The following is a 23764-nucleotide window of genomic DNA, read 5'->3' as shown; positions in this document are numbered from 1 at the left end:
CTAAACAGATAGGAATTAATGAAATTTTGTAGCATTATGTAGTGTATATACAGTATTAAGCTTTCATGAGATTTTGGTACTATTTTAAATTATAGCAGTATAAATTTACTCAGAATGGGTAAATGCTGTCTCCTAAGGAACTTCATATCTAGAAACATTGATTTTTGTCTTTCGTTGTAAAGTTCTTATTTTATACCACTTAAATCAATCTGATACAAGTGTGTTTAGTATAAAATGTAATAAAAGAAAGAGATAGGGTTTGTATAGGCCTTTTGAGTTTGTATAGGCCTTTTGAGTTTAAAGTGGCTTAAGTGATGATTTTGAACTGTTTCATAGCTTTCTCAAACTTATGGCTAAATACTTTAAATACCTCAGTGTATTTCTGGCCACTGCTGAGCACAGTGAGAGCACTGTTTCTTGGCTTTGGATTGCTGCTTACTAGTATGTTTCAATAACTACCCCAGACTGTCTTCATTTAATAAATATTTCTTCAGTTAGAAGAGTAATCTGGTTTTTGAGAAAAGTATCTTCCTTTGCCAACTATTTGATTTAGGAGCCCATGTCTCTTGAGATTTATCTATGAGACATTTTTATTTGTTTATGTTTAAGTAGGGGAGGATATGGCTGTTCAAGATCACCTCTGAAAAAGAGGTTCCAATGCTTAAGTAGGAGGGTTTACCATACATACTTTACCATGCTACCACTGATTACAGGTAGTATGTTTCTTTACCAGCTTGGTGTTTAATAGTGTATTTCCTACCCCAGGATACCTAAGGAGATAGGTCCTAAAGGAGTTACTGGACATGTTGAAAGGAGTCAGAGTCCATTTAAAAATCCACTTGCTGTCTTCGTATAATTATGTTGGTAAAGTTAGATAGAACCAAGGTGTTTTAGATTTCTCTCTAAGGTGTATTTATTTTTTTAAGAGGGTTGGGGTTGGGGGTCATGTGTCTGATTTGAGAATGACCTAAAGATATTTCTGGTAATGTCTTCCTCTGTTGAGAATCATGTGGAATATGAAATTCAGTGTCTTTTCCATACTTGCCATTATATTTAAGATGTGTTACATGTTAAGGGGTGCATGTTAGAATATTGCTCTTTCGATGCCCACATCCTTGACTCTGCCCAGGATTTGTAGGGTATACCATACCATTGTGGCAGTAGAGCCTAACTTGGTAATAGTTTTCTTTAAAAATACCTGTGTCTAAATTGCCTAGTACTTACTTTTCCTTGATGTGTTACAAGTGATTTTTGGCAACCACATCATTTTTCTTGACCTGTAAAAAAAAAGTGTTAATGATGTTATCTGTTACACAGTACATTTTTGTACCACAGTGCTTTTTTGCATTATTTTTAAAGGGAAAATTTAAAATATGTAATTGTTAGAGAATCTCACAAGCATGTTAGTCCCTTGGGTATATGCTTGAGTCTATTAGTTAGAGGAACTTAATCAGAATAACTCTACAGTCGTTATTTGCCTGTTTTCAGGACTTTTGATTTTTATTTACTTATTTGTTTTGCCCCCCCCACCCCAGTTTTCAGGACTTTTTATTTTTAAAAATATTTATTTATTTATTTATTTGGTTGTGGCGGGATCTTCGTTGCAGCGTGTGGGATCTTTTAGATGCGGCATGCAGGATCTTTTAGTTGCGGCATGCAGGATCTTCAGTTGCGGCATGCAAACTCTTAGTTGCAGAATGTGGAATCTAGTTCCCTGACCAGGGATTGAACCCCGGCCCCCTGCATTGGGAGTGCAGAGCTTTAGTCACTGGACCATCAGGGAAGTCCCCAGGACTTTTTAAAAGATGGTCGCACACATTTCTTATATTATGAAACACTCTGCCCTATCCTTGATTAGAGTCCCCCTCTGGTCTCAAGACTTCGTTTTAGGATTTCTTTAGTGTTTAACTCTTAGTGATTCTTAATCTTCTCTGTCCTAAGGGGCTATGTTTGGCATATAACTGGAGAGTCTGGGTGGAGGGGAGGGGGTGGGACATGTTTCTTGGTAGACTTTCAGTCTTTTTGTCCTTCCTCTGCTAGGGAGGTCATGCAGTAAGAGATTTCCTTTCAATCTTGGCAATTTCCCAGGCTGAATGGGATGTTTCTAAAGTACTTCCAGGACTTGCTGACAAAAGAGGAAGATAAGCGATGCAAATGGTAGCTGAAGCAGGGTTTTATTTAAGGCTGTAAACTAGCTTGGGTTAAAAATAAAGGTCAGAAGAAAGTGAGTCCAGTTAATGTGGTGCCTTAGATTCGGAAGCCTTCAGGTGAACGATTATTTAGCATTAACAAAATTGGTTTTTTTGTTAAATGCTGAAAATTGAATTCACATCTGTATTGGAGATTAAAAGCATACCACCTTTTATAACTATCAATATTCTTAATGCCTAGTAAGAAATGAATTTATGCCAGATGAGGTACAGAACCTCATAATACTTAAATACGTGAAATAAATTAGAAGTGGACTGCCTGTCTCTCTCTCAGGCAATGATTTTTCTGATTTTGCCAGCCACAGTGCTTTGACTCTTTAAATTTTTTTTTGAAAGCTATCAAAATGGGTAGGCAATAAAATATTAGAAATTTACAGGGTGTTTCTTTTTTTAAAAAATAAAGTGCTATAAGGACTTACCTCAGGCATTTCTCAAGCATTGCTAAAGAGTAAAATTGCTATCTTGCTAGAAATTTAGAACTTTTTTACTATTAGTCTAGGTAACAGTTGTCTTTTACTGGTATGAGTGCAGTGTTTTGTTTCTTTCTGTACCTTGGCTAGGTTAATCCTTCCCTAGCTTAAAGTTCCAGCTCTCATGCCTGATTAATTCAGACACTGACAGTCTTTGGCTTCATTGGAGAGCATCCAGTGCTACATTTTTGCTTTTCCATTGAGGATGGCTACAAAATATGGCAGGCAGTATAAGACATGAAATATGGAATTATTAAAAATAAATCAATGGTCTTTTACTTACTTTTATACCTTTACTGTAAAGAAGTATACTCTTTTCTTTATGTCAGATTTATTGAGGTTTAGTTTATATGCTGTAGAGTTCTTTGAGTTTTGAGGAATGCAGATAGTATTGTAACCATGAGCACCACAATCAAGCTGTAAATAGTTCCATCATATCTTCCCTCCCCCCACCCCAAGTTTCCTTGTTCCCTTTTGTAGTCAACTTCTCCCAGCCCTTGGTAACCACTGGTCTTTTTTCCCCTATAATTTTGTCTTTTCAAGAATGTCATAAATAAGGTTTTAAAAAATTGTTGTAAAATACACATAAAATTTACCATTTTACAATTCAGCGGTATTACGTACATTCATAACGTGTGCAACGGTGACCACAATCTAGTTCCAGAACTTTTTATCACCCCAAGTGGAAACCCAGTATCAATTAAGCGGTCACTCCCCATTTTCCCCTCTTCCCAGCACCTGGCAACCACAAATGTATTTTCTCTGGATTTGCCTATTCTGGATATTTCATATAAATGGAATCATGTAATATGTAGCCTTTTGTGTCAGACCTCTTTGACTTAGTATAACGTTTTCAAGGGTCATCCATGTTATAGTAGGTATGGCTGAATAATCATCCGTTGTGTGCCACATTTTGTTTATCCATTCATCCTTTGATGGGCATTTGAGTTTCTATCTTTTGGCTATTGTGAATAGTATTGTGGTGAACATTCACCTATAAGTTTTTGTTTGAACATTTGTTTTCAGTTCTTTTGGGCATATACCTGGGAGTGGATTTGCAGGATCATGTGGTAATTCTATGTTTAACTTTTTGAGGAACTGCCAAACTGTTTTCTGAAGTCCATTGTACCATTTTACATTCTTATCAGTGATGTACAAGGATTCCAATTTCTCCACCTCTCACAACATTTTCCATTAAAAAATTTTTTTTGGCTATTCTAGTGGGTGTGGTTTCTGTTTGGTTTTGATTTGCATTTTCCTATTCACTAATGAAGTTGAGCAACTTTTCATGTGTTAATTGGCCATTTGTATGTCTTCGGAGAGATGTATCAATTCAGGTCTCTTGCCCATTTTTAAATTGGATTGTTTGTCTTTTTGTTGAGTTATAGGAGTTCTTTGTATATTTTGGATACTAGACTCTTCTCTTATGAGATATATGATTCGCAAGTATTTTCTCTGGTTTTATGAGTGGTCTTTTCACTTGATAGTGTCCTTTGCACAAAAATAAATAAGACTTTTAAAATGCATATTAAGTAGAATTTAAAAATTCAGAATCATTTAAATATATTACTGAAGCCATCCCTTTCTATTACTGGCTTCTTTTTTGTGTTCAGAAAAGTTATTCTTAAGATCATATGCATAGACCATATTTTAGTTATATAAAGTTTTACCTTAGAAGACAAAATTTTTACTTAAATAATCACAATGGATTTTGATCCAAGGTCATCTTCTAGTCAGTTCCCCACCCCTCTCCATGCAGCAACCACTATACTGTTTTCCTTTCCCTTTGAAAGGTGTGTGGTATTAGATAATACAGTACCTCTGCCTTCAATACTATCATCTTTTCAAATTAGTGGGCAAATTGAAGCTATATAACTACTAAAGTGCAAGCTAGTGTGGTTCTCTCTTTGAGTGCTGTAAGAGTTTGAAGAAGGGGCTGAATGATGGGATTTTTATTTTATTTTTTTTCTGAAAGCACAGAGCATTTTATACTCCTAATTGGAACTTACACTAACAGTTCTTTTTTTTTTTCTAGATTGTAAATTCTTAGAGGGTTGGAACTATTTTACTTAGTTCGCCTTTTGGAGTCATTACTCCTAATTAGTGCTCTTGTTGTAGACGATAACCAAGAAAATATTGTTGATTAGGGAGTATGGGTTCTAGGTTGAATGTTGAAGAAAAATTAGTGTTGGGTTAGGTTAGGGGACTGCATTCCAGTGTCAAGAGAAAGGCCTCAATTGTGAGAATAGGCAATCATTTAGTCAACAAGTAATTTGTGTGCCATCAAGGCAATGAGGGGTACAATGATAAGCAACACTGACAGGCTCTTGCCCTTTTGGAATTTACTGTCTCCTGGCAGAACACAATTAAATAAGCTTCTCAAATGGTGTAAGAGCTAAGGGAACTATTAGGTTCTCTGGAAGCACTTATATAGCAGGGACTCCTAGTCACCCTCAGGGGAATCAGAAACTTTGCGAAGGAAAGCTGAAGCTTGAAGGACATTGAAAAATTAGCTAGGGTCGGCGAGTGCTGAGGACAAGGCTGTTCCAGGCAGACGAGCTGAGCAAGGTGACTGAAAGATTGGAATGGATGGGGCATAGAATGTAAAAGGATTACAAGAGTGTGGAGAGTTAGCTGAAAAGGGAAGTAAGGTACATAAGGTGATAAAGGGCAGTGGGAGGACATCAGATTTGTGTTTTATAAGAATTATTTTTGTTGCACTCTGGAGGAGAAGTGGGAGAGAGGTGAGAATTGGAGGTGGGAAACATACTGTGTCTGACTGGCCAAATAGTGCCATTTATTGGAAAATACCTGATGATGGTACCACTTATTAAAATGGGGGTTCCAGGAAGAAAGGAGCCAGTTGTGTTTGAGGCATTAGAACATTAAGATTGTTTTTTTAAACAGTTGGGTATATAGGTCTGGACCTCAGAGTGGACATCTATGATGGAGGCCTGGATTTGGGAGTCGATGTCATATAGGTGGTAAGTACTGCCATCGGCATGGATTGCGGGAGAGAGTACAAAGTGAGATGCATAGAGGGCCTGTGGTCAAGCTTTGAGAAACTCCAAGATTTAGTGATTTGGTAGAGGAGGCTGAGCAAGCCTTCAAAGGTTCCTGAAAAAGCAGAACCGGAGAGGCAGCAAGAAATACAGACTATAACATACTATAAGCCAAAGGAAGGGAAGAATCTGGTTACTTTGAATTCTCAGGATCTGAGCCCAAGTTATTGTAAGGATTTTAAAAAGAAGTTTTCATTCAGCCCACCTCATTCCTCTGTAAGGCACCTTTGTGTAGGCCACAGCCTGCTCAACCCTGCTCAGCAGCCCTATGAAAACCTGCTATGAGAGGATGAGTAAGAAGCAGCCTGGAATATATCTTGCTTTTATCAACCTGTAGGTCTTAGTTGGTTTTGCCAAAAGTGATAGGGCAGAAGTTGGATTGGTGTAGCTGGAGGAGCTAGTGGAGGTAAAGAAATGATACGGCAAGTAGAGACAATTCTTAGTTTGACTGCAAAGAGCAAAGGCAGATTGGTTGGTTGGAGGGACGTGGAATTGATGGAGTTTTTCTGTTTTTTGTGTGTTTTTTTAAAATATGTTTTTGTATTTTTACATTGGAGATATTAGAAAATTTTACATGTTTAAGGAGAGCATTCAGTTTGGTGGGAAAGGTAGACTCCCTAGGAGAAAGACTGTTTGTGAAAAGTTACGAGAAGGTAGACATAGATAGAATCCTAATCAAGGCCTAGAGTTGGGTGCAGGTGTGTTATGGTATCTTTTTTTTTTTTTTTTTCCTCTTGGTTAAGTAGAGAGAGAATTTGTCAGGGATTTAGGAGAGTATTTTGGAATCTGAAGAGAATGGGGAATGTCTGGATAGTGCATGTGGGAGATGAACATTGGAGGACCTGGGAATGTGGTGCTTACTGATGGATGATGGAATTGATAATTGGGTTTATGCAGGGTTGGGATTTTGCCAGATTGGTGTGAGGGAAATGTTAAGGCAGGTTAAGGGAATTGGCAAGAGTTATTGAAATGATAAACCATGAAATCTAAACTGGTTAAAGAAGGAAGTTAAGAAGAAAGAAAGTACTTGGATTGGAAAAAAGTAGAGAGAATCACTGGAATTAAAATTACTAAAAAAAACCTTTAGATTGGTATTGAGAAAGTGTGAGTAGTAGTGAGTTGTCAAAAGCAAAGCAAGTCATTGGGGGCATTGAGCAAGAAGAACTGAAAAGGGCTTGTGGGATTTTAGAGACAGGAGCAGTTTCTGTGGAGTGCTGAGGGTGGGACCCTGGTTACAGTGAGTTGGAAAGTGAGTGAAGGCAAGGAAAAGAAATTTTCAAGAGGTTTGGCTGTGAAGAATCTATCTAGACAATTAACTTTAGAAGGAGAAAGAGAATTAAGGTTTTTGTTTTTGTTTTCTTAGAGGAAAGACCTGAATGTGTTCATATGTTGATGTTGTGATGAGCAGTGGGAAAGTCAGAGATGCAAGGCATACCTCAGAAGGTAGGGGCATGTATGAATCCAAAGGGTTATTGCAGATAGGAGGTTTACTTGTTCCATTATGTGAGTGTGATGGGAAGAAATGTTCTGTGTGCAGACATAGGTAAATTTGTAGATTGCTGGAAGGAGGTTGGCAGGCAGTGGTGGAGTGTTGAAGAACTTGAAAGTTAGAACTGAGTTTGAGTTCTTGCTCTGCCTTTAATTAGCTGTGCTGCTTTAGGTAAGTTATGGAATCTTTGTTACCTCATCTGTAGGAAGGTAACTTACCATCTTCAATAATCACAATAGGATTATGTTGAAGATTAAATGAGGTGATAAATGTATGTAAACTGCTTGGGGAGGTTGCCTACCAGACTTTATTATGAGCTCAAAATTTAGCTCTTACTATTCAGAGTGCTGTAGAAAAACTTGTATTTCTTATATAGCAAGAATCTGTAAGGTTATCAGTGGTAGTGCTGGGGAAAGGAGAAAAGTGCAGAAAGTTTGAAAGCTGTTTTGGAAAGCAGAAAACCCTGGCTAGGGAGTCACGGGCAGCATTGAAGACTCAGTGATAGGGAACTACACGGGAGTGGTGTATTCACCAGCCTTTACACTGAAGACACTTGTGCACATGAAGCAAAGGTTAAAATCTAATGTAGTACCCTCCTAGTTACTTTGTTTGTCCTTCGTGGTTAATATGATTAGAGGTCTGTCAATAGAGGCTGTTTGAGATTCCTTGGGAGGGATATAAACTATACTGAAGTTGAATCTTTTCTATGTTTTGCTTAAAGATATTACATAAAAACAAAATTTACAACCCTTTAAATTTTGGGTTAGAGTATATTCAGTCATATAGGTGCAGAGTTAGAGGGAGCATATCTGTAAGACCACCCTTACTACTGATAGCAGTTGCAAGTTTGGGAGTCCCCAAGACCATTCCTGGGTTGGATAAGTCACTGGAAGGACTTATAGGACTCATTGAAAGCTGTTATACTCATGGTTACAGTTTATTACAGCTATAGGATACAGATTAAAATCAACCAAGGGTAAAGGTGCATAGGGCAGAGTCTACGACAGTTCCAAATGTGGAGCTTCTCCCCGTGGAGTAGTGAGCAGTGTTACTTTCCTGGTATTGATGTGTGATAATACATATGGAGTATTACCAGCCATGGAAGCCCAGCCCAGCCTTGGTGTCCAGAGTTCTTATTTGGGCTCCATGATTGACTGCCCACATGCATGAACTTAGTTTCCAGCCCTACTAGAGGTTGAGTTGATCCGTGTGACTCAAAGGCCCCACCATACATAGATCACATTGTTATACTTTCTAGTGTGACCCAAAGTTCCCAGGTGGACAAGGGCACTCTTTTTTTCTTTTTTTTAAAAAATTACTTATTTATTTTTGGCTCTTTTGGGTCTTCATTGCTGCCCGTGGGCTTTCTCTAGTTGCAGCGAATGGGGGCTACTCTTCGTTGGGGTGCGCGGGCTTCTCTTTGCAGTGGTTTCTCTAGCTGCGGAGCACGGGCTCTAGGCGCACGGGCTTCAGTAGTTGTGGCTCGCGGGCTCTGGAGCGCAGGCTCAGTAGTGGCGCACGGGCTTAGTTGCTCCATGGCATGTGGGATCTTCCCGGACCAGGGCTCGAACCCGTGTCCCCTGCATTGGCAGGCAGATTCTTAACCACTGTGCCACCAGGGAAGCCCAAGGACACTCTTATTAGGCATTATATTCCAAGAGTTTAGAGATTACCTTCCAGAAGCCAAGGGTTAAGGCCAGATCTCTCTTTGGGCAAGGTAAAATTCTTTACAGTTTTACAACAATAGTTAAATATATTTTTATATTTTGAGGCTGCAGAAACTAATTAGTTGATGTTTGATTGATGATTAAAAGTTGGTAATAAAGAACCCATAAATTGTATGGGTTTGGTATTGTAGACACTTAATACTTAAGTAGCTAAGGAAGTTTCATTAAGAAATATTAACCATTAATATTTATAGTAAAATTGAGGTAAGCTTATAATTTTGGCATGATGGTTCAATTCTGTTATATTAAATTTGAACTTACTGTTTTCTCCTGTGGGAACAGTTTCATATAATGAAGTCCCTGAGCCTCCCAAGTGAATTTTTTAGCCATAGACTCATATTTTAGAGCAATGTCTCTAATGTGAAAGTGTGATGTACACGAGCCTCAGAGTTATGCATAGTTTCACCTTTTCTCTTATACTTTTTTGAAAGTATGTCTGAATCCAGGTGAGTAAGAGATATCACAGAGATAACCTTGAATTTATTTTTAAGAAGTAAATCAGTTTTAGTGGTATTAACTGTTAGTATGAAAAACTCACAGCATATCCTACAACTGCTTTGTGACAGTGATGCTATCCATCTTTGAGTACCATTGCTTTAGAGAATAAATGCTTTCCCACCTCATTGGCTTTAGTGCAAATATCATTTCCTAGTTGATATCCATTACAAATTAGATCTCACCATGAGAACGAAATCCTTTAATAAGCCTAGTTAAAAACAACTTGAAGCAATATGATGCTTATTCCGGTGGCACCACTAGGTGTGGTGTTTGCATCAAGTCATTTCGGGGTGCTTTATGGAAATGTTTTCTGATAGGGAATTCCCTGACTTCACATTTCCAGGCTGACTTTTCCCCCTCAAGAACTGGACCACAAGACCACATTTAGCCAGGAGATACTTAACTATCCCCTAACATGTGGTAGGTTGTTGATGTGAGGTCTGAGGGCTTGGGTCATTGAAAATGAATAACCTCTCAGATTTATTACATTTTCTGTATATTGAGAATTAGGTGACTAAAATGAGCGGTAACTATATTTGCATGTGATTTGTATGTTATAGTTAACATTTAAATTCTTTTGTACTAAAAATTTTTTTGTTGCCACCTTAAGCCTCTATTCTCTAAGGCACAGAGTGGCATGCCATCTCAGTTTTTGCTTCAACATATGAACCCTAGAGGGCCATCGTGCAATTAAAAGCACCTAACCCATAAATGATATTTGCTTCATGTTTGAACAACAAATGTTTTAATCCACTGTCTTCACTAATATTGTAACTACTGTCTTACAGATTGACTTGATGCAAAAACATCACAAAGGCTCCATATTATACAGTATGCGATTTTTGAGGTATGAGCTTTAGAAACTTACCTCTCATGTGGCATGTACATCAGGCTTTAACTTCAGTTTAATCATTTTGGGGAATTTATGCATTTCTTTTTTTTCCCTCTCTCTCTCCATAATATTTTTAGAGTATTAAAGGGGCTGTGGAGGTATTTTTGGATTCTTGCTAGGATACTTAGTCTTAACAGATACATTTTCTTTTTATCACTAAATTGAGACACTAATTCTGGCAGATGATAGCTTTTTCAGCCCTTATAACTAGCTTAACATTTATGCCTGCCTCTTTGAGTTCAAATCTGCATTTTCTATTTTGTGCCTTTGATTGCCTCATTTTAAGTGCTCATTTCCGTTCTTAACAGTTTTCTATTTATTGGACTGGGATGATCTTGTTGGTGCTAACTGCCTGATATTGACTTTTTGAGAACTAAGCTGTCTAGATGTTATAAAAATAGAGATTTCATATAAATGCTGAACTATTTTGTGCTTTTGGGTTCAGAATACCTATAACTTGAATTCTGGTTAGAAATATTTTGGTCAGTTTGTATTAGAAGAACTTAGCAACCAGGGAGTTTTTTAGACAGTTCTGAGACAGTAGTTCTACCCTAGTGAATTTTTTGCTATATTTCTGAAAACTCAAATTCTGGAAAAAAAAAAAAAAAAAAAAAAAACTTGGTATTTATAACTCATGAGATTTAAAAACGTGTATTTCTAACAAATTAGGAGGTTGTTCCTGTTTTTTTTTTCAGTTTAGTTTGAAATCAGTGCTTCCTAGTTAGAAATGGATTTGTTCGTAGCAGTTGATTGCTTAATTTCTTCAGTGAAGAAGTTAAAATCAGCTATTGTATATTGAGTATAAAAACTTGTTTTGATCATATTCATATGTTTATGAACTATTTATATTTATTTGTTTAGACTGAAAACCTTGAGTATATTTACTATCATGGTCATAATAACTTCAAGTGTACCTTGTAAGCTAAGTATTTCTTAAGAACTTATCTTTCTTAAGCCTCACAATAACATTACATAATAGATAGGTATTATCCCCATTTTATGCAAAAGACAACTGAGGCTTGGAAATTAAGTTCCTTGTGCAAAGTCACACATACCTTTTCAGTGCTAGAGCTGGGATTTGAGCCCAGATCTTTTTTTAACCCATATTCTCTATTGCCTTGTGTTTACTGGTATGTCACCAGAAAAAGATACAAACATTTAACTCTCAATGGTAAGAGTAGTATATGTGATACATAAGCATAATGAAAATTAGAAATTCAGATTATTTAAATATTCATTTAAATATTGGTAGACTTCAGTTATCTTGATGTTTTAGAATTATTTTATTCATTCATTTACTAACAACTTCCTTTTCTAGGTTGTGTTAGGTGCTATACATATAGACAGGTTCAAAATCTGCCAGAAAAGCTCATCAGTTCTCTTTTATTTTTCAGTTCCCTTTTAGAAATTAATGGTATGTTATGGTTTATTATAGGTGCTCATTTAGTGTGCTATTTTAGATACATGGGGGTAGATCATTATGTTAGTTTTAAAAAGTTGTCACGCTCCATTTAGTGGTAAAGGTATTTAAATGCTTATACTTAGTATACTTAGAAAATATCCTAATACATTTTTTTTTGAAATTCCATAGATTTTATTTTTCATATGTTGGAAGTTCTGAGCTTTGTCAACAAGTGAACTCTGAATGTTTGAAGAAGATACTTCACTATGGAGCCTTAGTTATATGCATAGTATGCTAGGGTTATGGATTTTTATCAAGTTTCAGGTTGAGAGCCTTTAGGAATAATTTAGATTGGTGCCACGTAGGTATCCAAGTTTAATTGAACCTATTTGTCTACATTCTATATTAACAGTGGTTGCAGTAGGTACAGATCAGGGTGTCTGAGCCTATGCACCTTTTCATATTTAGTGTTCTGGAGGGGGCAACGAAAGGATGATAAACTCGAAATGAAATACACAGACGCTTTTTTTTACACATAGGGGAGGGCCATGGGGGTTGAGGAATAGCTTAGTTTCTGCTCTTGCCAGTGTCCTTAACTTTTCCAAACAATTATGGGTGCAGAAGGTGTTTTAGTAAGTATCATAAAAGTGATTTTTTTCCACAAGGTTGTTCCTCTCAGAAGAAATATCAATAGCAGAGGAACCTTTTTCTTGGTATTTTTCATATGCTGCCATAGGGTAGTTAGTGTTTTCTTATTTCTTGATACCGTATGGTTGATGGAAGAATAAGGCTCATGAGAAATTATAAAGTTTAGCTCCCTATTTTACTGATGGGGACATTGAGGCATAGAGATGATCCTTAGATAAGGGTACTAATTTTATCCTGGGGCTGAGCAACTTGTTAATATCCAGGTATCTCGGATTATTCTAGGTGGTACTTGAATTTTAAACAGATTATGGACTGCAACCTTCAGCTTTATTGGATTCCTGATACCTTGCTTTTATTTTCCTCACTTTTTATGATTTTAATAGATATCCTTTATATGAGGAATCTTCAGTGAAGTCCTCAGTATTGCCATACGTTAAAATAATCTTTGCAGCTAATGTGTTCTTTCCTAATATCCTATTGAGCTTGCTTTCAAATTTCATTCTATAATTTATTTTCCCACCAAATAGTCAAGTTACAAATTTAGGTGAGAGAGAGAGAGAGCCACATTGCCATGAGGCAGTACTTTAAAAATAATTTGGTAACACATTGCCCCTGCCTGATATGTTGCCAGTGTTTTTTATTTTTATGACTGGGAAGATTGTAATTTTTCCACTGGTTAAAACCCTCTTCTGGGAGGAGGAGATTTAGGAAGAACTATTCCTTTTATTAAGTCATGTGAAAAGAATCCTGGGACCAGGGTGACCAACTATCTCAGTTTGCCTGGGACTGAGGGAGTTCTTAGGACGTGGAACTTTCAGTGCTAAAACCTGTTGAGTTTTGCGTTGAGCACCTAGTCCTGGTAGTTATTCATATTTCTGTATGGGTCTTTAGATAGCAGAAGGGGCTGAAAAGCTGGTATTTCATCCATTGACAATCCCTTCCCACTTGAAAGACTTCTTATTACACATTGGAGTGCTTATGTATAATAGTAATGAGAAGAGAGAGGCATGTATGAAAGAAAGATTTATGATTTGGGTTATCAAAATGTTTGTTTAAAGTTGTAACCTTATACTCTTCTCTCTTTGCAGAACTGATAGTGCATCAGCCGACCCAGATAATTTAAAATATTCTTCATCCAGAGATAGGGGTGGGTCTTCCTCTTATGGACTGCAACCTTCAAATGCAGCTGTGGTGTCTCGGCAAAGGCACGATGATACCAGAATCCACGCTGACATACACAATGACGAAAAGGGTATATATATTTCCTTGCTGCTAGAGGCATGTTTTTTGTACGTTTGTTTTTTTTAACCTAGCTGCCTCTCCCTTTCTTCCTCCTTCCCTCTCTCTCGCTCCCTCACCTCTCTCTTCTAATATGTTTAAAATATAAATGTTATACACACAGTGCTGTTCTTGAAACTTCTTAAGTTTACCCCCTTAATTAAAAAAAAATTTAAATGTACTTTTCACACACGCAATACATAAATGCAGTTTCCTTGCCCCCAAAATACAATATTATTACTAAGGCTTTCCTGACTACTGTCTCTCCTCTAGACTTCTAAAAAGTTTTCAAGTGCAAAATCTGAGTTAATTTAGTTTCCATTTCTCTTCTTATCTTTCACTGAAGATAACAAAATGAAATCAATGCATGCATCACAGGGAAAGAGTAGAAGCCAAGGCTGGTTGAACTGCAAATTGGGTCAGAAGAACCTGAACTGTCAGGAATTGAGTGAAACAAAGAGCCCTATTGAAATAATGTAAATGTTGCTGTTTTTAGGTGGCTACAGTGTCAATGGAGGATCTGGGGAAAATACTTATGGTCGGAAGTCGTTGGGGCAAGAGCTGAGGGTTAACAATGTGACCAGCCCTGAGTTCACCAGTATTCAGCATGGCAGTCGTGCGTTAGCCATCAAAGACATGAGGAAATCACAGGGTAAGGCTGGGTAAACTGGGGACAATCACACAAGCCTCCGCTGAGACATCTCCTAAATGCCTCTTTCTGTACCAGTGCCTTGCACCTGTGTGAGTTGGTTAGCTTACTGAGTTGAGAAACATGTGCAGGTGATAATTGTTTGCATTCCTTTTCCCGTGAACTGTTCCCTACCATGAATTCCCACAAGAAGGTTTTTAATACTTTTTAAAGGAGAATTCTCTTAAAATAAGATTAGAAGACTGGGTAAGATTTTAAAGAAAGGATTTTCCTGATTATAGTGGATACTGAATGTATAGTGGGCTCTTACTGCAGCAAGTCCTTGAACTCTAGGGTGAGGGTAGGGGTGTACATGGACTGGGCCCTTTTCTAAAGTTAAATACACAGTTACTGCTTCTTGCTTTATAACACAAGCCTCACTCTATAGGTAAAGTGTCTCAAAAATTCATAGGATTAGAGGTAATGATCATTTTTTTTTTCTAAAAGAGAAATTTATTGTATTGGTAAAGCTGCTTAAGAAATCAAGATTTCTGATTTATACACTTTGTTGGATATAATTACTCTTTGGACATTTAGTTTATGACCATTTTTTCCCAGTGAGGGCTTTGTGTGTGTGTTGTGTGTATCTTGGTGAACATCTTTGTGTATATAGCTTTTTTTTGCATGCAGTTTTAAAAAAATGATTTCGATAAATTTTCTAAAGTGGAATGACTAGTCAAAGGCTATACTGTCTCATAAAAGTGTTTGAAGGGACTTCCTTCGTGGTCAAGTGGTTGGGACTCTGCGCTTTCATTGCAGGGGGCACGGGTTCAATCCCTGGCCAGGGAACTAAGATCCTGCATGCTGAGTGGTGTGGCCAAAAAAAAAACAACAAAAAACACTAGTGTTTGAAGTCTTAGATTTAGGTATGATAGAGTTAGAAAGTGACTCTAAAGCTAATTTAGTCTAGATCCCCCTTGCAAGCTCAGAGTTATGCAGCTTGCTAGGGGCATAATTGTAAATAGAACCTAGATTTCCTGACTGGTAACCGAAATACATTTTTAGCAGTCATCCTTACTGAAAATACTCTATAGGCTAGGGATTTTTGAAAATCTTATTCCTTCTCTCAGATGTTGTGATTTCTTTTATTATCAATTTTCCTTTCATTCATTAGAAATGAAACTGTCAGACCCTTTAATGTGGTTTGTGTTAATGTACATGGGTTAATTATGATAAATTGCACAGCTGAAAACTTAAAAAGAAAAATTTAGTACTTAAAGCCATCTTTATTAGTAGTGTTCAGCATTTTGAGCATTCCTGCTTGTTCTTGTCTTTAAAAAAGGGAAGAAGAGTTTTGATTCGCCACTTTCCTTGTGGCAGCATGCTTGCACATGGTAGGTGGTAATTAGACATTTGTTGAACTGAATATGTGATTGCAATTCACCAAAACTTTGTCCTAGGAAAATGATGATGATGTGAACAAGAGGCTCCCCTCCAGTGGGAGACCTAGGTGAGAAATAGAAGCATGTAACCTGTTTCTGCCTGATAGAGACTTTATCCCTAACCTGTTGAAGTTTCTTACCTATGCTCTTTACCTAGATGTTGAAAACAGTTTGGAACAGTTTCGAAGAGAATAATTTCTAAGCCTTTCTTTTTTCTCTGTCAGTTGGTCCTCTGGAATGAGGTGTTTGCGTATCTTTTTTGAGGGTCTGCTGTGTGCCCGCAGTCTGCTGGGGCTGGGTTTATAGTGATGAACAGAAGTGTTACAGGACCTACATTCATTGAGCTTTTATTGTCTGGTGGCCTGTGATTTTTAGTATACTTTAAAATATTTGGGCTGTAAAGTTTCTGTGCTGATTCACACTCAACGTTTATATTCACAGAGCGATCGATGTCTTATTCTGATGAGTCTCGACTGTCGAATCTTCTTCGGAGGATCACCCGGGAAGACGACAGAGACCGAAGACTGGCTACTGTAAAGCAGTTGAAAGAATTTATTCAGCAACCAGAAAATAAGCTGGTCAGTATAGTATGTTTGGAAATGTTGATAAGTTTCATTTTTCCATAGTTCAGTAGATAATGTTACCTAGAGTGGTTTAAGAAGGAAAAAGTTTTGCTTCCAAGGAAAAATAATAGGGATTCCTTATTCCAGATTGATTTGGCCTACATTATGATGGTCTAGAACTTAATGCCCTTAATGTGTAATTTATCTATTACAAATGTTAGATCCACATTGGTTCCTTCTGCAATAAAGTGCTTTTGACCTTTTACACATTTATTCTGTTGTCCTCGGAATTTTTTTTCTGTGTTCCAGGACAGAATATCTCTTTGTTTTTCGTATGTGAAATTGGGGTAGGAGGTACATATTCTGTTTATGGGTAAGTTTGGTCTGGTGTCCAGGGCTAAATAAATGGAAAAACGCTTTAAAGAGTAAAGTACAAGAGGGAGTTCCCTGGTTGCCTAGTGGTTAGGATTCTGGGCTTTCACTGCCGTGGCCCGGGTTCAATCCCTGATCATGGAGCTGAGATTCTACAAGCCGTGTGGCCCGGCCAACAAAAAAAATAAAGTACAGGAGCAGTTACAAATTTCTTTACCCTCCAAGTAAGTCTCCTAATGTTAAATTAAGAACTTGCTATAGGGCTTCCCTGGTGGCGCAGTGGTTAAGAATCTGCCTGCCAATGCAGGGGACACGGGTTCGAGCCCTGGTCCGGGAACATCCCACATGCCGTGGAGCAACTAAGCCCATGCGCCACAGCTACTGAGCCTGCGCTCTAGAGCCTCCAAGCCACAACTACTGAGCCTGTGTGCCACAACTACTGAAGCCCGAGTGCCTAGAGCCCATACTTTGCAACAAGAGAAGCCACCACAATGAGAAGCCCACGCACAGCACAGACAAGTAGTCCCCGCTTGCCGCAACTAGAGAAAGACCGCACGCGGCAACAAAGCCCCAACACAGCCATAAATAAATAAATAGTTAAAAAAAGAACTTGATATAGAACAGGAGAAAATTAATGAAATGGTATAGTGAGTCAAATAACATTTGGTTCAAAGCGAGCTTCCTCCAACCCCCCTCCCCATTTTATTATGAAAAATTTCAAATACACAGCAAATTGAGAGAATTTTACAGTGACTATCATAGTGTCTAAGTTCTGTCATTAACACTTTATCGTATGACTTTATCATATATCTCTCCACCTCTTCCTCTATCCATCAATCCATTTTTATTTTTTTGTTTTAAAAATGCATTTCAGAGTAAATAAAACAAGCTTTTTGAGTTTTTTTTTTTTTCCCCCATTGATGATCATGGCTGTATATTTCCTATGGGTAAATTTCTTTCAGAGTCTAAAAGGAAACTTATGACACTCTTAACTTATGATATAATTGGGACCTGGGAATAATAAGAAAAGTAAGGTGTGGTCCAGTTATAATTTGGAGGGAAACACAAGTTTAAAAAAAAAAAAAGTACACAGTGTTATTCTTAAAAGTATAGGAATCTGAAGTTTTTATTAATGTGTTTTTTTTTAAGGTACTAGTTAAACAATTGGATAATATCTTGGTTGCTGTACATGATGTGCTTAATGAAAGGTAAGTAACTAATTTAAAAGACTAAAATATATTTTTAGAAACTATTAAAAAGTGTACAAGAAGATAAACCCATTGGCTTCATTTATGAACATCTACTTAATGTTTCAGTGGGTTCTCTTGTCATCTTTATTTGTGTAAAAGTATTTAAACATTAATTACCACTGAATACAATTGGAATCCACTTGAAAGGGAGAGCCATTCTTTTGTTTTCTTTTTTTTTAATTTGTCAACATGACTGAATAATTGAGCATTGACTTGTAGAATGACAAACTCTTAATGCAAGTGTGAATGAATGCGATTAACTTTTGTAAACTAGAGCATTTGGAAACTGCTTAGAGAGTAGAGGTGAAAGGGAGCTTCCTTCTTTGGGCAACAGTGGATTCAGGCCATCTATTCTCTGAGGCTACTGGGGTTCTCCAAAGGTGTGCAGTCATTTCTTCATATGGTGATTCCAAAGAATTGCAGTGTTGGAAAACATCCAAAACTCATCTCAGCAGGTCATGAACCTTACTGCTTTTTGATGGTTTTATTTTATATAGTTTCTCATTAATATAGTACTTAAATCAGTGTTGTCCTTCAAGTTTACTGTATTTAACTATGACCATTTCCTATTTTATAGTCCTTACATATTGAATATTACCAAGTATATAATTATATAGTGTGTTTTATCTGATCACTTGTTGCTGCCCTTTTCTGCGAATCAACTAATGCAGTTTGAGATGGAATTTGAAGTCTGAATTATAGTATTTCTAAGCCCTTCCTTACTGTTTGTAAATAATTGATTCTATAAAAGAAAATCTAAAGTCTTAACAAAGGTACTTTTGGCATTGCAGGAGACAGAATAGAGAGAATATTTAAAGTGGATAAAATTTCAACCTTTTGTGTAGTTTGAATAAAAATTATAAAATCATTTAAGGCATTCTATTGTAAGATGTGTTATTCTTGTCATCTTTGAAAGCTTAAGCTTTTTGTGTATTTTGTTTTGTTTGCATTAAAATAAACGCAGTAGCAAATTGCTTCAGGAGTTGAGACAGGAGGGAGCTTGCTGTCTTGGCCTTCTTTGTGCTTCTCTGAGCTATGAGGCTGAGAAGATCTTCAAATGGATTTTTAGCAAATTTAGCTCATCTGCAAAAGATGAAGTTAAACTCCTCTACTTATGTGCCACCTACAAAGCACTAGAGACTGTAGGAGAAAAGAAAGCCTTTTCATCCGTAATGCAGGTAAGAATGGAGGGTTGGGGGGAATGATGATGTGCTTGGGAAGAAAGTTGTCCTTAACACACATCCTTGAAGGGGAGCTTGAAGAAAGGAAACTTAGAATAGGAGTTATCTACTGATTGATATATGATGTAAATAAAACTCCTCTTTCTGAATTTGAGTAAATGATACACATTAAAGGTAGATTTAAAATAAGTTATTTTAAAAATTTTGTCTTTTTGCTCTTTAGAAGCTTTCTTTTGAATTTGTGTAGTACTAGAATCATTTACAGATTTGAAAATAGGAGCTCCATGAGGAAAGCCACGTAGAAGGGGGCTTCACATTTTTTGAGGGAGATAAAAACTAAACACCACAACTTATTTTGGGCCTGAAGTTTTGATAATATGTCAAAAATTCTTATTCCTAGTGATATAAAATAAATAATTGTGTGTCTGAATTACTATTATTATTATTTTTTTGGCTGTGTTGGGTCTTCGTTGCTGCACGCGGGCTTTCTCTAGCTGCGGCGAGTGGGGGCTACTCTTCGTTGCTGTGCGCGGGCTTCTCATTGAGGTGGCTTCTCTTGTTGCGGAGCACCAGCTCTAGGTGCGCGGGCTTCAGTAGTTGTGGTGCGCGGGCTCTAGAGCGCAGGCTCAGTAGTTGTGGTGCGTGGGCTTAGTTGTTCTGCGGCACGTGGGATCTTCCCGGATCAGGGATCGAACCTGTGTTCCCTGCATTGGCAGGCGGATTCTTAACCACTGCACCACTAGGGAAGTCCCTGTATCTGAATTATTAAAAGATCATTCCCAATTTAGTTTTGAGCAAAGTTATAAGTAATTCAATTTTTGTTGAGCTAATGTTTTTAAAAATTTAGGATGTGGTGTCTTTAGAATATTTGATATCTTTATTTATTTTGCTTTTTTTATTAAACAATTCATGATATGTTTTATTTTGGTTAATTATTTTTAAAAAACATGAGAAATCTATTCTGTCTTTAAAATTTTTATTTGATTATAGAGGTTGTGAAAAAATTTTGGAAAAGATTCAGAAAATAATTTGTAACTAACCAGCATAACACCAAATTTGGCTTATTCTGCATACAGTTTTCATATTATGAACACTTCCCCAAGTATTTATTTTGAAAAATTTTAAATCCACAGGAAAACAGATGGACTGGTACATTAAACACCCGTATATCTTTTACCTAGATCTGTCACTTATTAACATTTTGCTGCAGTTGTTTTGTTTCTACACACACACAGACACAGACACACACAGAGACACGATTTTTTGTTGAACTGTTTGAAAATAAATTCCACACATCATGATGGTTTATCCTGTGATACTTCAGCATGCCTCTCCTAAGATTAAGGCTAATCTCATATATAACAACATTATAATCATACCTAAGAAAATTAATTTTGTCACATAAGACAATCCATGTTCAAATTTTGCAGCTGCCACTAAGATGTCTATAACTTTTGTCTTACCCAGGATCCCATCAAGGTTCATGTAGTGATGAATCTTTAATCTCTTGAAGATGGTGGTGTGCCTCTTCAACCTCTTAAATAGAACAATTCTCTGCACCCTTTTTTGTCCCCCTTATTTTGTAGAATGTTCTACGTTTTGGGCTTGTCTGATTATTCCTTCCTGATTAGATTCAGTTCAAATATTTTGGTCACGAATACTTCATGGGTTCATACTTAGTGTTGTATCACACTAGCAGGCGTATAACTTCAGGTTCACATAACTCTTAGATGAAGAGTTTCATCACTTGGTTAAGGTGATGACCAACCAGATCTTTCCATTGTGAAGGCTTATTTTTCTCCCTTTGTAATTAGTGAGTAATGTGGGCATGATACTGTGAGACCTCCTGAATATCCTGTTTTTTTCATAGTATTTCACTTGATTTTAGCATTCATTCATATTCTGTGCATTGTCTAGATTATAGCATTGGCTGTTGCAAAATAGTGGTTTTCTAATGCTAGCATTTCTTCTATACTTATAACATCATTCTTTTGTAGAGAAGAGCTTTCCTTTTGGGGAAAAAATTGGTTTTAACAAAAAAAAATTTTAGCTGCAAAATATTCTATAGGTAGTATGCCATATATTTATTTTAAAAATATATGTAGTGGTAACATGAGCCTGTGTGTCATTCTTGTGTTGGGGCCATGCTAACCTTCTTTAAATCATTCCAATTTGAAGCAAGTACTGATATCTTAAAGTATAAATCATACAACATCTGCTCTATGTTTTGAATTGGAAAATAATTCTGGTACTTTAAAGACAAGTTTCCCAAGCACATCTTAGTTTTTGTACTTGAAATTTTAATCACACCCATGGTTTTGAAGAGAGCACTTTGGAACAATGTAAACATGTTACTTAGGAATAATGTTAACAGACGTTAAATGAGGGGAGAACAGTGGATTGAAATGTTTTCAACTTTTTTGGGAACTAAAACTATAGAATTTATTTTCTTTGATATAGTCAGTTTTGGCTATAGTCACTATTAAATAATAAACCTAATTTTCTTGTTTTCTCCCTGTTTTATTAAATGTTCACGGTTTGTAACTTTTATTTTTTAGCTTGTAATGACCAGCCTGCAGTCCATTCTTGAAAATGTGGATACACCAGAATTACTTTGCAAATGTGTTAAGTGCATTCTTTTGGTAGCTCGATGTTACCCTCATATTTTCAGCACTAATTTTAGGGTGAGTTCCCCGCCCCCTCTTTTCAGATGATGGGGTAAGGGATTGGCTGCATGTATGAGGACCTGGGGAATTAGAAAACAAAGTTTCTGCTCCTTCGAGTATAATTGGTTTTGAGGTCCAGGATTGAATGATACAATAATGTAGTTTTATAAAAAATACCGTCTGTACTTGCTAACACTAATACCTTAAGATACTTAAAGAAAGAAATATTTCATCAGTGTCATAAAGAAAGTTCCATTATTCTCCTGCCCTGCCCCTCCCAACCCCCATTTAATGTATAATGTCAAGAAGGTAGGACGTAAGATGTTCTAGGTTCTCTTACTCTGAAATGGTCCGCAGGTTGGAGTAGCAATAAGACCTTAAAATGATTAGTCCCCTTCTCTCTGTCTCCATCCAGGATACAGTTGACATATTAGTCGGATGGCATATAGATCATACTCAGAAACCTTCGCTTACACAGCAGGTGTCTGGTGAGTCGTTCAGAATATACCAGTCATTTAAATATTGTGGGAAGGAGTGTTCGTTTCTCAAAGACCAGCTGTTAACACTACTTTTTTGATAATGCAAGAGAAATAATTGCTTTAGAGGATATTTTAGTGAAGATTACTTGTTAGCTAAATTTATCTTTTAAAAGGAAAAATGTGTACTTTCGTAGTAGGTAGGGAGAGTAAATACAGATTGTAGTGTTGCACCTGTGAGTAAGGACTTTGTCTCAAGTCATTTGCTGCGTGTGCTGGTAGGAGATAACCACAGTGGCAGTACCCTGAAGGGTAGAAAGGAAGATCCTGGATATTCATGATTTATTGTTTTTCTAGTGATTAAACAAATAAACAAATGGATTAATTTGGAGGATTGTCATAAATAATAAAGAAAAAAATTTTTTTTTCCCGAGTTAAATGAATGACTAATATGACTCACTTGGACATTTCAGCTTGTTCCAGGTGCTGTAGTTTCTCATAGCTTATTTGGTGAAATAAACTTCTGAAATTAAGATATACAGGTGAGAGTAGTTCTCTCAGTTCCACTGGCAAGTGGTCCCATTTCCCCTGGGGAGATGAGTGTACACTTCTGGTGGCCAGGTGTGGCCCTGGAGAAGAAAGCCAAGGTGGCCGTAGATTGGCACATTTTAGTCTAAGTCCTGTGTGTAGTGACAGTATGGATACTGCTGAATCTACTTATTAAAAAAAAGGACATGAGATTATATTTTAATTTCTGGAGAATTTTCATTTCTGTAGCATTAAAAGAGGTAGTGGTTAAAACAGTTTACAGGGAATTCCCTGGTGGTCCAGTGTGTAGGACTCTGCGCTTCCACTGCAGGGGCCCGGGTTCAGTTCCTGGTCGGGGAAATAATATCCCGCAAGCCGCTCAGCACGCAGCACGGCCAAAAACAAACAAAAAACAGTTTACAGTCCTAATTTTATGATATAGGGCATGTTTCAAGAGTGGGCAACTTGAAAACCAGATACCTTTTAAAAGAATTCTCTTAAATATTTTTTTAACTTGGACTTAAAATTTTTTTCTACTCTTCCAAAATTTCTTGTATGATTCCTAGGGTGGTTGCAGAGTTTGGAGCCATTCTGGGTAGCTGATCTTGCATTTTCTACCACTCTTCTTGGTCAGTTTCTAGAGGACATGGAGGCATATGCTGAGGTGAGTATATAAAAAATGAAGTTATTTCCTAAAATTTCAGGTAAGAAAAAAGGAAAAACAGAAATCTAAAGCAGTGCTAGATTTATTTGAAAACAATTCAGATCACCTGACATTTAAGCAAAAATTATGAGACCATTGCAATATTTTAATTATTTTTAGATGTTTTTAAGTTGCCAGCAGAATTACCAGAAAGATAGAAAAATTGCAGGCCTAATTTCCCAAAGCTTGAAATAATCTTGGTGGCTGGTAGTTTCCTGAAGACATTTTCTTCAGTTGTTTCTTATTTTTTGTTATGAAAAAGGTGAATTGATATTGTAT

General features: G+C 36.9%; 1 protein-coding gene and 1 non-coding gene across 4 annotated transcripts in view; one reads left to right on the top strand and one right to left on the bottom strand.

Moving 5' to 3' along the window:
- The window catches only part of SMG1 (SMG1 nonsense mediated mRNA decay associated PI3K related kinase), a 91370-nt gene that overhangs the window by 10744 nt on the left and 56862 nt on the right, over positions 1-23764 (top strand). For 2 of the 3 annotated variants that reach the window (XM_061209745.1, XM_061209747.1), the window contains exons 2-9: positions 13487-13650; positions 14173-14328; positions 16188-16324; positions 17831-17889; positions 18896-19109; positions 21671-21796; positions 22194-22266; positions 23349-23446. In XM_061209745.1, coding sequence (XP_061065728.1) covers positions 13487-13650; positions 14173-14328; positions 16188-16324; positions 17831-17889; positions 18896-19109; positions 21671-21796; positions 22194-22266; positions 23349-23446 — 1027 coding nt within the window. Of the gene's footprint in view, positions 1-10244; positions 10304-13486; positions 13651-14172; positions 14329-16187; positions 16325-17830; positions 17890-18895; positions 19110-21670; positions 21797-22193; positions 22267-23348; positions 23447-23764 lie in introns of all 3 variants that reach the window. The other variant, XM_061209746.1, reaches the window with a different exon arrangement.
- On the bottom strand, positions 21206-21312 carry LOC133104606 (U6 spliceosomal RNA). The gene has a single exon (XR_009703664.1). It is a non-coding gene; the product is annotated as a U6 spliceosomal RNA (small nuclear RNA).

This window comes from Eubalaena glacialis, chromosome 13 (assembly GCF_028564815.1).
Source record: "Eubalaena glacialis isolate mEubGla1 chromosome 13, mEubGla1.1.hap2.+ XY, whole genome shotgun sequence".
NCBI lineage: Eukaryota > Metazoa > Chordata > Mammalia > Artiodactyla > Balaenidae > Eubalaena > Eubalaena glacialis.
This window is presented reverse-complemented; position numbering and strand designations above follow the sequence as displayed.